Source organism: Haliaeetus albicilla, chromosome 25, assembly GCF_947461875.1.
Source record: "Haliaeetus albicilla chromosome 25, bHalAlb1.1, whole genome shotgun sequence".
Lineage (NCBI taxonomy): Eukaryota > Metazoa > Chordata > Aves > Accipitriformes > Accipitridae > Haliaeetus > Haliaeetus albicilla.
The window spans coordinates 21,058,211-21,070,667 of NC_091507.1; the positions used below are offsets into that span (position 1 = coordinate 21,058,211).

At 41.4% G+C, this 12,457-nt stretch overlaps 1 protein-coding gene across 4 annotated transcripts in view; it reads left to right on the forward strand.

Annotated features, from left to right (window-relative positions):
* RASA3 (RAS p21 protein activator 3) overlaps positions 1-12,457 on the forward strand; it is a 134,095-nt gene that overhangs the window by 65,309 nt on the left and 56,329 nt on the right. For all 4 annotated transcript variants that reach the window (XM_069770191.1, XM_069770193.1, XM_069770192.1 and 1 more), the window contains exon 5: positions 11,085-11,161. In XM_069770191.1, coding sequence (XP_069626292.1) covers positions 11,085-11,161 — 77 coding nt within the window. The remainder of the gene's footprint in view (positions 1-11,084; positions 11,162-12,457) is intronic.

Consider the following 12,457-nt stretch of genomic DNA (forward strand, 5'->3'; position numbering starts at 1 on the left):
GAGGAGGACTGATTTGAAATTAAGGGTAATAACTTTTCTGATATTTTGGTATTTTGAGCTATCTGAAGTTTAATGAGTAGAATTTAAAATTTTGTTCTTGATGTAGTTTGGACCTCACTTGTATAAGTTCCAGAAATGGTACAAATTTTCAAATGGCCATACTGTTTTCTGTCTTCATACATAGAGAAGGAATAGTATGTGATGTGGAGATTCCTCTCTTTTTTTTGCAAGTGCCATATAATACAACAAACAAACAGAATTGTAGTGTTAGTGGAATTTGAGTGGATTTCTATAACTCTTAATGCTGTACAAAATAAATAAGCCTATATATTTAAAAAAAAAAATCAAAGTATAAGTGGTCATGTTGTATAACTCCATCAGACATAGATGCCAAGGTGTTTAGCTTGAGGCTTTGCTTTCAGTTTTATGGTTTTTTCCAACATTTCCTAATTCTTAATGTCTTATAAAGATGTTTTATAGTGTCAGGAGTGCAAGGTGAGAGTATGACTTGATAAACTTTATGGCAGATGAGGATGTTACTGACAACAAGACTATGTTAATTGTCGGCCTACACAGATGTGAGCGTTATTGTCAGATGCTTTAATGCCACATCTATTTATTGCTTGACAGCAAGATGTACTGGAGTCTGGCATGATTGCTCATCTTGAAGAAAAAATTGGGGCATTGTCTATCTAGGTGAAGAGCTGCTAAGAGGCCTGTAATCTCACCACCGCTGATGCTGTTCCATGTGGTGCACAGTCCCACACGAAGCAGTACAGGTGCTGTGCAGCTGCTCAGCCCGCGGATGCAGATTGGGCATTACCCACCCATGTGCCCTTTGTGGCTTTGGTTCATCATTTGGTCTAGCAAGCTAGCTAGCGGAGATAATCAGCATAATCAGGTGCACCTGAATTTCCCTGCATCTGAGTGGGTGGGTAACAGTAGCTGTCAGAACACAGCACCCTGTCATTCAGCAATGGACTGTAATTGCCCCTTGGGGTTGACAGGCTCTTATTCTGTTGGTAAATCAATGTCCCAAGATCTTACTGGCTGGTTTTGCTCTTGCTAGTTTGAAAGTAACTTACTGCATAGTCTGCTATAGTTCTGTCAACACATACCCTGAATTCTGTTTAGATATAACCTGGGTGATGAGACTGTTGTGCTGTAAGTGGTTTAACTTCAAGCTCCTCTGTGGAGAACAAATTATTAAACTCCATCAAAACTGTATTAGTGTTCGGTACACAAATATGAAATGACATGATTTCTGAATGTTTCCATTTTAAATATACTAAAACATGTTAAATGCTGTCAGGAAGATTTATTACACAGAGTGCAGAATGAAACTTGACAGCAGCTGTTAAATGCATAATTCATGGCTTAACTTCCAGACTGGAAAACTTGTTCTGGAAGTATGAAGCTGTAACCAGGTGGGTTTGTGTAGATTTAGTTGAAGGAATTTTAAGTTCCCATCTTCTGATGGAGCCTGCCTACTCCTCAGTGGGATGTCACCATGCCCAGAGCTAAATACCCAGTATGTGACAGCACAGGTGCTCAAACGTTTCAGTGGGAAGTAAAACAGAAATTGAACCATTACTGAAAATGGTTTAACTTTTGCATCAAAAGAGACTACGAACAATCAGGCAGCCTCAGCTGGAGGGGAGGAACTAGCAACAGAAGACACAACTTTCTAGACTGTTTGAAGTCAATAAGAGCATGATGTTGCACACTTTCCAGGGGATGCATCTCTTTTTCTGCTAGTCATTTGTCTTTCAGGACCTGCTATATTCTCATTCTCATGCTTTTTGAGGACTGGAAGCAAAAATTGCAATGCTATTGTGTGTACATCTCTCTTGATCCACGAATGTTTGCCTTTCCTTCACATGCAGAAATTTACCCAACAGTAACTGATTCAGATATTTGCCTGGGGCTGTAGATGACAGATGCTCTCAGTGGTCCATGTGTTCTCGGTGGCATTTAAGCCCAAGTGCACATGCGATCTTTAAAAGGCCCTTCCTGTTTTGAGTAGTTTTCCCCTTCATTTTTTTCACAGTAACTTCAGCCCTGCATAGTTCAAGTCTGTTTTGTGAAGTTTGAGCTTTGCAACTCAAACACCCTTTGTGTGTGCGTAATCAGTGAAGTAGTTAAAGATCCAGAGACATTCTGATAAATATCAAAATACGCCAGCATACTCCAAACCATCTAGTCTGTGTATGCCAAAGTGGGGGAGAAATGCAAGGGGAGTTAGATCATTCTGACACGTTTTCATGTGCAGGCTCTTGCTTTAAAAGTTCCCCTTTTCAAGTGTCCTTTGAGTTACTTCCTCCACAGCACTGACAAATGTGAAATGGTCATGTTGTCTTAGAGCTGAGTTCTTGGTATTAGATGACAGAGTGCTTTTTCCAAAGCCAGTCATGCTCAAGGTCTTATGTAAAACTCATTGTTGGGGGTGAAAAGATCTGACACAAAAATTTGAAAATTGCTCATTTCCCCTTCCTCCTCCTAAGAACTTTGTGTCTGAAACATATCTGTTTGGCTATCAACTTTATTTAAGGAGGAAAAAAAAAAAAAGGCATGTAAAGAGCAGATAACCAACAATGAGGAAGCAAATTGTCTCACATTTTAACCTTCTGTACTCAAAGCTTTGTGCAAAAGATTTACTGATGTTAAGAAATACTTTCTTCAGACACCAAAAGCCTCTCCTCTTCCTTCCAGCACATTAGCATTTTTCCTACACAGGCCTTTGATTATTGTTGATTAAACATGCCTGTTCTTGAGTATGGACTGATACAAGTGCTAGATGGTGGACTATACATTATTAGTAGAAAACATTACTTACAGGTATGTTTGGAGAGTACACCTAAAATCCTTTTCTTGTGCTGGAAATCACTGCTGGCTCTGTGATTCGCTTCCTGTATGTTAGCTAGAAGAATATATCCAGGGCAGTCTTTGCTGCTCAGAAAAACCTCTCCTCCTTTGTCAGCACCTTCCCATTGAATGCAGAATCTGTAGCCCAAATGTCAGGCTTCATGAATGAAATCCCAGCCTTGCCCGTGTGGGAGTTTTGCCATGACTTCAGCAGAGCCAAGGTTTCACCACAAGCTTTTGAATTAGCTCTTCTCCATTCAGTCCTGTGTGACAGTTAAAGAAGTTTTTCCCAGATCTGCAGAGGAAGCTGGAAGTTATTTCTCTGTTATTTTCTTTTGCCTTACCTTCATAATACTGTGGAAGTTGCCATGGTCTCTCCCATATCTGCCTGCTTCCTGTTCTGTATAAATCAATGCTTTTTATATATGTAGAGCAAATCGTGTTGAACTGGAATAGCTCTGATGGTAACTGTTACTTTTCTTAAGAATATGGGTTTGAAGATAAACTAGGTTGAGCAAATTGTCTTTAGGAGCAACTTGTATAAGGCTGTTTCACTCCAGTGATTGACAGAATTATCTAGTCTGTTAAACAGTTAAGACCATTGCATGCCCACACTCCAACACTGACATTAACTATCTTTGTGTAGGTATTTAAATGCTTCTAGCGTAAAGACAAGTCACTGATGCATTTTGTATAACCTACTCTAAGCATGGGTATATGCAAATTGTAAAAAGAAGAAGCTGCTTCCAGGTTTGGTGTCAGCTTTCCACCACACACAGGAAATAAATGGGTGTTACCTTCTATTTTATGAACAGTGGCTTTTAGGTTTCTCTCTTCTAGTTGTTTTGAAAAGAGATGAAATCTGTTTTGATAGGGTGGGAAGATTCTCAAGGCTACATGCCTACTGATGAAATTATTTCGGAGAACTGAATCATGCATCAACAATGGTAAATAATGTTTGTGATAAATGAAAAGATCAGTTATTGACCAGATTCTGCTTTGTGGCAAGACTTCCTGTGCGAATGTAAGAGTGCAGTATTCAGGCTTATCAGCACAAAGGGGTAAGACTATCTATCCAGTTTTGGTCTGTTACTTTTAAAAAGCTAGTCTGTAACGTGGCATGTGGTAAGGAGCACTTACTATGGAATAATAAATTTACATTATTTCAAAATAACATACCTGGTTTCTCTATCTGCAGAACTCAATTTCTCTGGTGAAATGAAAGCTGGATGTTGTTCATTTACAGTATCTACATACTGTGTTGCATCAAAGTATTTGAGAGGAGAACACGACTAACTGTAAGGATTTCAACCATGTGGAGGTTTTCTTCCTTTAGAGGAACAGGAAGGTGAACATTGTGCCATTTGAAGATGTTTGCCAGTTACTGAGCAATTCTGACATGCTTGCACATACGGAGACCAAGCAGACATCAGTTCTGCTTTGCCTAGCATTTATGAATCCATGCAGTGTTCATTAGAGCTGTTGCACTTTCCACAGCGATAGACTGGATTTTGTTTCAGATTCTTGTGTGTCACGCTGTGGTCCAGCACGCAGGCTGTGATCTGGAGTGTGATCCTTAGACCTTTCCCAGCTGCCTGCTGCCCTCTGCTAAAGGGAGAAGCAGCTGTTAGAGCAGCAAATTTAGACAGCAAACAAACTCTTCCTCCTGCTCTCAAAGCTGCTGTTAGGCTGTGACCTTATGTGAGGCTGCTGATGATACTGCAGAGCTGCATTTACCTAAAGCAGTAGCTGCACCCTTGGTCTTTCCTCTCCCAATCCCTCATGGACAGCATTTAGTGAGCCCTTAGCGTTTGGGTCAGTTTTATTGTTTGCTTTTAAGCTTTACCAGTGCCAGAAAGTGACATCTCAAAGTCACCTAAGGGGATTTCAAAGTAGACAGGATCTGTCTAATAACGTTTGCTATATCCTGAAATAAAATCTGGAAAGACAGAGAAAGCAGCAGCAGCACAGGTTATCCCATAGTTTGGAATGGTCTGTGTGCAGTGCTGAGTTCTTCCAGTGCTCCTTTCTCCAGACAACTTTGTGGCAAAGAGAAGTAAACCAACATACCAGGGGTATCACAATGCTAAATTTGAGATTCCAAAACAATGAAGTGCTGGCATTAGTCATGGGCATGGTTCATGTCACCTGCTTAGCCTAGTCCTCTCCTGCAACCCATCCCTGTTACATGTCTTCCCTCCTCCATCCCCAGGAGCTGGGGTGAGACTGCGTGCAGTCACTCTGTACCGGCAGGAGGAAGAGTAAAGAGCCAAAGGTGGGTCCCAGTCCCTCTTTCCACACTCTGAGCAGTGAGCTGAGCTGAGCTCATTTACCATGTGGGGTAAATCACAGGATGGTTTGGGTTGGAAGGGACCTTAAAGATCATTGAGTTCCAACCCCCCTGCCATGGGCAGGGACACCTTCCACTAGACCAGGTTGCTCCAAGCCCCATCCAACCTGGCCTTGAACACTGCCAGGGATGGGGCATCCACAGCCTCTCTGGGCAACCTGTTCCAGTGTCTCACCACCCTCACAGTAAAGAATTTTTTCCTAATATCTAACTTAAATCTACCCTCTTTCAGTTTAAAACTGTTACCTTTCATCCTATCACTAGACTCCCTGTTAAAGAGTCCCTCCCCATCTTTCCTGCAGGCCTCCTTTAAGTACTGGCAGGCTGCAATAAGGTCTCCCTGGAAACTTCTCTTCTCCAGGCTGAGCAAGCCCAACTCTCTCAGCCTGTCCTCACAGGAGAGGTGCTCCGGCCCTCTGATCATCTTCATGGCCCTCCTCTGGACCTGCTCGAGCAGGTCCATGTCTTTCTATGCTGGGGGCCCCAGAGCTGGACGCAGAACTGCAGGTGGGGTCTCACGAGAGCGGAGCAGAGGGGCAGAATCCCCTCCCTCGACCTGCTGGCCACACTTCTTTTGATGCAGCCTGGAATGTGATTTGCTTTCTGGGCTGCGAGCGCACATTGACAGCTCATGCTCAGTTTTTCTTCCATCAATAGCTCCAAGTCCTTCCCCGCAGGGCTGCTCTCAATGCACTCATCCCCCAGCCTGTATTTGTGCTTGGGATTGCCCCGACCCATGTGCAGGACCTTGCACTTGGCCTTGTTGAACTTCACGAGGTTTGCACAGGCCCACCTCTCAGGCATGTCAAGGTCCCTGCGGATGGCATCCCTTCCCTCCAGCGTGTCGACCGCACCACACAGCTTGGTGTCGTCGGCAAACTTGCTGAGGGAAGTTTGGAAAACTTCCATGCAGATGCATTCCCACATTGGAGGAGAAAGTCCCTAGCAAAATTGGGTAGGCTAGTAAGAAGTAGAATGGTGGGATCACAAACGTTTTGTCCAGCAGGTTTAGTAGTAGACAGATACCTTTTTTAGGAGTTTTTGTGATATCAGCTATTGTTCTTTTGTAGAAGAGAGAATTATAGTGCTGTGTGAGCCCTGTATATGAAGATAATTGACTTGGTATTTAATATTCAAACAAGTGGGTTGTATATTTTCTGGTTTTGTTTAAAATTAACAGTGAAGATTTGTTCTTTCCCTGTGTTTTTAAAAAGTGTAAGATTTCTAAAAACTGTTTCACAGTAACAAAAAGGATGGAGATCTGGTTGATAATTTCTTAAGAGAGAGGATTTAAGAGATTTGGGGTAGATTTGGCTTCTGTCTTTTGAACTTACGCAGACTGTCAGTCTTTTGTGCATTTACTAGAACCTCAGATATAAAGCACAGACATTTCTAGTGTTTGTCGGTGTTTTTTCATAAATTTTTCCCTGAAAAACCAGATCGCATCTGTTTTGAGTTAGATCAGATGTTGCATCTGAATCTACAGTCACTGGATCGTGTGGTGTGTGTCAGATTCCAGGCCAAAATGTGTGCACGTAACTGCGCTCAGAAATAGCTCCCAGTGGTGTCCTGGTAACTTTGCAAACACCACCTCTGAGGCCCGCCACTTGTTCAAGATGCTAAAAGTGTTTCATGCCAGGATGGCAGAACTTTGTTGTAAGAATAATTTTAGGATAATCTACGGTCATGTGTTTTCTTTTTTCCTTCAACATACTGTGTTTAAATTAAACCACAAATTTGCAAATGCTGGAAACATGATACAGGTAGGTAGCATTTGTTTACTTCTACTTGCTTTTCAACTGTTCTCTGGCATTTCAGTCCACAGTAACTCACAGCTGCATTCCAAGGAGAAATGAAGTGGCTGGAGACAGACTTTTCCTGCATCTATAAAAACAGGACTTTGAGTCTGCCTTTTCTTTCCTTTGCAAGTTTATGATCAGTTTCAGTTTGTTTTTCAGATAACTGTGTGTGTAGTTCTTCCTCATACCTGTTAGTGTTATGAGAATGTTAACAAGACTGGAACTCGATTCTGTTGTTGTTTAGTAAAGGGGATATTTAACAAGCATAGTATAATTTTTTTTTTTTCCTGCAGTGAGGCCCTTTAAAAGTTTTGTTTGCTACTGATTTCCTTTTGAATACTGTCTGCTTCCCTACAAGAAATTCAGTCTACTGATGGCTTCTTTAATCAAGAACTGAGAAATGGAAGCTGGCTGGCCCTATTATGTGATGTTAGATATGATTAGGAAGGACGTATGACCTATGAACCCACCCATCCATATCAGCCGGAGTTGATGAAAAAGGAAGCGTTCAGCAGTTTAGTTGGCACTCCTTCAGCTTGTTCCTTGAAAAAGTCCTACCCTTCCAAATGTGAAGGGTATGCTAACGAGCATAGCTGCTTCTAGGAACATCCTGAATTTTTTTTTTTATGGAAATGTTCTTAGTAATTAATGCTTTTTACTTCAAAATTGTCAAACCTCCAGCTTCTTCTCTGATTTTCTTCTCTGTGCTGGAGGAAGAAAGCTTTATGGCTAGAACACAGGCCTGGGACTGATCCTAGACTCAATTCCTGGCTCTGCAACGGGGATTCTGTCTGAGCAGGACCAAGCCAGTGTGTCAGCTCTAAAATGAGGACAACGTACTTTTTATCCTGCTGCATTATCTGATCTTTCCTGCTTCTAAACGCTGTCAATAACTAGCGCACCTAGTACAATTGGAGGCACTTGTTATTATCACAGTAGTTCTTTTGATAATAAAATAAGAATTTCTTTGTTACGAATTCTCAGTAAATATCTTGGCAACTCCCTGTTTCTGTGGTACATTTAATCCAGTATAGGTGATCAATTGACCTTTTGCTGGTTAGATTAACTGTTGATTTTATGGTACTGATTCATTGCATAGCTTTCCGGCTTCCCTTTGAAAAACATGTTATCTGGTATTTTGTAAACCAACTGATGGCATTGCTCAGGAGTAAATTTATGCAGATGAATCCTTATGTTTTGCCTAACGGTATAATTGATTTGGGGAAAAGCATTCTGTTTATGTAGGAGTTATATTTTCTGTGCATTAAGCCTGCAAGTATGTTACTGTAGTCTTATTTTAATGTATTTGAGTGTTTAACTGGAAGCACGGAGGTGTTCTGGGAATAGTCGTAGGGCTGCTGGTCCCAGCGATTCCATGACCTCTGTTTTGCTGTCTGAAGCTTTGAGTCACTTTTTGAGCAGCTTACCATTTTCAAGGTCTTCAGAAGAGAAAAATGAGAGCTACAAGAAAAAATGGCTCTCAGCCCAAAGGAGGCAGCGCTATATTTTTGTACTTAATGTAGCTGGGAAAACGTGTGAAGTACTACTGACTTTAAAAGATTTTTGCATCTTAATTTCTAAAATAGGGAGCTTCCATCATAGTCTGTGTGAGATCAAGCATATTGGTACTGTCAGTAAGTTTGCATTCAGGCTCACCTAAGAGTACTGAAGCATTCTTTCTTTCCCAAGAGGGGTCAGTCTCACCGTTGTTTAAGATCAGCAGAGATATTTCAATAAAAACATTCTCACCTTCTACAAAGGGATGTTTTCTCTAGAGTTCCTAAATCTCTGTTCCTGTCTCTTAATTTCTTCAAAACTTGTATTAGTGTTGATTCCTCTAGTAAAGGTAATACACAGGATACCAGTGAAGTTGGCAGTAGTATTTTTACAGGTCCATAATATATACTTGTTCTCTAGAGACTTGTGGTTTGACTCCTGTGATAAAATGTGACTTGTGACCAGTAGAAGAGAGAATAGTGAAGAATAAGGGAGAATGTAGTAAAACTAAAGCCAGAAAACCATCCTGCTCAACTGAAGTTCTCAGCTGGTTGTGTGCTTAGCCCTTGTTACGCATGGGTGCGATGGGCACTGTAGTGGTACTGAGTCTTAAAGAGATGGGTCTAGAAGTGGCTTTACGCATTTGTGCAGAGAAATCCTTCTCTCATTCATGAGGACAGGCTTCAGTTTAGAAGGTGACAGATAATGACATTTGTGTACACTGACAGGGTGAAGGAGGATTTGTGTCTTGCTGAAATGGACATGAGAATCAGGAGTCTGACAGCCAAATGCAACATGTTTGGGTTTTGCATTGTTTGTTTTTGTTATTTTGTTTAAAATGATGCAAAAGATGCCTGGCAGGAGCCATCTTTTTAAACTCCCACACGTGTTTGGGTCCTTCCCTGTTGAAAATGCCAGCAAGCTGCTGCTATGCCGCTGCAATATGGGCTTTTATACAGCTTGGAGAGGTCTTTTTTTTTTTTTTTTTTTTTTCCTTCCCTTTTCTTGTTTTCTGGACAAGCACCAGTATCATCTGCCACATGTACTTGAAAGACCTATGTTCCAGCCCTTGGACAGGAAAAAAACACTACTAAATCAGAATACTGAAGGTGTAAGTAGGTGATAGAGGATTGAGGAGTGAAAGCGTGAATGCAGGAAAGTGTGAAGTGTGCATTCAAGATAGTGCAGAAAGAATGGTACCGAGACAGGGGTATACAAGGAAGGGGACAGAATGACTGTTGCAGTAAGAAACAGAATCTCTCATAGGCTTCTTCAGGACAAGTCTTTGGGCACTGACTTCAGTGTTTGTTTATACTGCTAAATGTAAGAAGACTGGGGAATGAGCTTGAACTGAACTTCTGCATGTCCATGCTACTTAATTGTTACTGCACTCCCTGCTCTGCTTTGGACGGCTCTCACCAGCTTTCATCCAGACAAATCTGCTGTAGAGGAAGTAGATCTTAACAGCGTAGGTGCAACTGGAGACCAAGGTTTTGATCTTCACTCTCCTCTGTTATGCAGGATAGACATCCTCATAGAGCAGGAGGTTGCTGTAACCGGTCAGAAAAGACACCGAAGTCTCTGGCAAGAGTTCTAGTCATGTGCAAAAAGAGGAAGGGTTGAATCTGGAAGACCTTATGAAAGAGGTGGCAACAGACTTGTGTATGAGTTGAGGTAGATCTGAGTCAAAGATGACACCCACATTAGAGCTCTGACTAACTAGCAGGGTGGATTTTAGGGTCCTTTGGTAAAAAGGGTGGAGGGGAGGTGGTTATGAAGGTGAATGACTCAGTTTTGGCCATGATGATTTGCAGATGATCACACAGTTGTTGGCGTGTCAGAATAGGTCAATAACAAAATGTATTTTGTATTTAGTATATATACACTTTAAGAGTGATGCTGAGTTTTTGCCAGTGGGAGTGGATACTCGTGTTTTGAAATGCAGTAGAATTAGTAAGAGGAATACAGTTTGTATTCGTGATTGCCTTTATTTTCTTAGTGTGTTTGAGCATAACATCTTGGCCCAAGTCATAATAAAGTTAATGTGATGGTAAGGAGTTGAAGACCGTGTAATAGTAGATGCTATGAATGCTGGCAACATGGTTGAACTTTTTTTTTTTAGTTGCCCATTGTAGTTCTACTGATACTTGTCTCACAGTTTATATTATTTCATAATTTTTGTTTTTCTAATGTTTAAAACATGTAAGTATGCGTTTATAATACGCTGCTATGATGTCTTTTCACTGACTGTGTTGCAGATCTTTGCTTAATATTTAAAATTCTAAATATTGATAAAGCAACATTTTTCTGTCAGACCAGAGACGCTCCATATCCCTCAATTAGTAAAACATACAGAGATAAGATAATGGTGGGAGTTATGCACTGAAATTTAGTGAAAGGGCTACTAATCTGGGTTCTCTGGCAGGTCAAATATGTTAGCCATACAGCTATTACTTAATCTTTAAACTTCTGGAATTACTTGCATTGACTGACTTGCTTTGTTTTAATTTTGAATGGTGTGGCTGGCTATGCATAAAACTAATTTTTCATATGGTGTTTTTGGTGTGTTTCAGGGGAAGGTCCACCTCGAGCTGAGACTGAGTGAAGTCATAACAGACACTGGTGTCGTCTGCCATAAGCTTGCAACACGGTAGGATTTGAAATGCAACTGCGGAGTTATGAGAAACACACTAAAATACGGATGTGTGCAATGCTTCATTTAAAAATAGTTGGAAGAATCAAAATACTGATTGGACATTGAATGCTCTTAATCAGTCCTTATGAATTTATACGATGCGAGACTTTTTCATTTTCTCTTCTTCTCTCCACACAATCTACATAATTTTCTTCCTAATAGTCTTAAATGTTAGTAAAGCACTTATCCAATTTATTCGTGGCATAAACACTAAAAAGACATCAAAGGATAATATTAATGTCCTTCTGATTTGCATTAAGGACCTGACTAGCTAAGCAAATTTGTAGCGCAACTTGTGTGATGACAGAGCGTTACAAAGCAGACTTAACAAACAAAAGTCTGCCATCAGTTATTAAAGCAGTCTCAGAATCAGCCATCCAATCTCACTCAAATGAACTGAAACCTAGAAGCCGCAGGACTCAGATGGGAGTCAAGATTTCGCCTTCCTCTGAGGAGGAGTCTGGAAGACCATTGCTCTCTGACCACACCAAAGCGTTTCAGGTGGCTACTTCAGGAGCAGTGGCAGAGCTGGTTGGCTTCTGTCAGGAATCTGCTTTGTGTTCTCTGTCTGGCAGAAGAGCTGTCAAAATCGGAGTGTTAGCGTCATACACTTCTAGGTATTTGGCAATGGTGTCAATAGAAAAAAAAGCTCTGCGAGGAAAGTTCTGACCAGCCCTAGTTTCAGACCAGTATTTGACATCATTTTGTTTTACAGCCTTTGCTAAGCCTTTGTTAATAAGCTGTCATGGTGGTCTCTACATCTAGGACCTGTTAATAAATGCAGGTGAGCCATGTGGTTGACCTCCATCCTTCTAGGCACACTGTTGATGTGAGGGATGTGCTGGGGTGTGTGATCTTGCATGCCTGTGCATATTACCCTCTAGCCATCCAGGCCCTACCGGAGCTCTGCGAGTGGGTGCATTTGAAATCATTCTCTTTGCAGTTTGCTGTGATGAGGCAGAGTGAATAATAGGGATAGCCTGGTGCAAGTTGCTGCGTAGGCTCTGAGCTCCAGCGAACTTATTAACCAGGGCACAGTGCCACTGGAACACAGCTGTACCTCTTTCAGAACAGAAGTTGCTATGTCAGTATAGCTGTACAGCACCTGGAGGGCCCAGCCTTCCTTTAACGACTACCTGAGGACTCTCACTGTGTCATTTTCCATTGTGCAGTTTGAACATGACCGAGTGATGACGGTCACAGGCATTCTGAGAAACCAGGGTTCAAACCTGCATCTACAAAGTCCTAGGC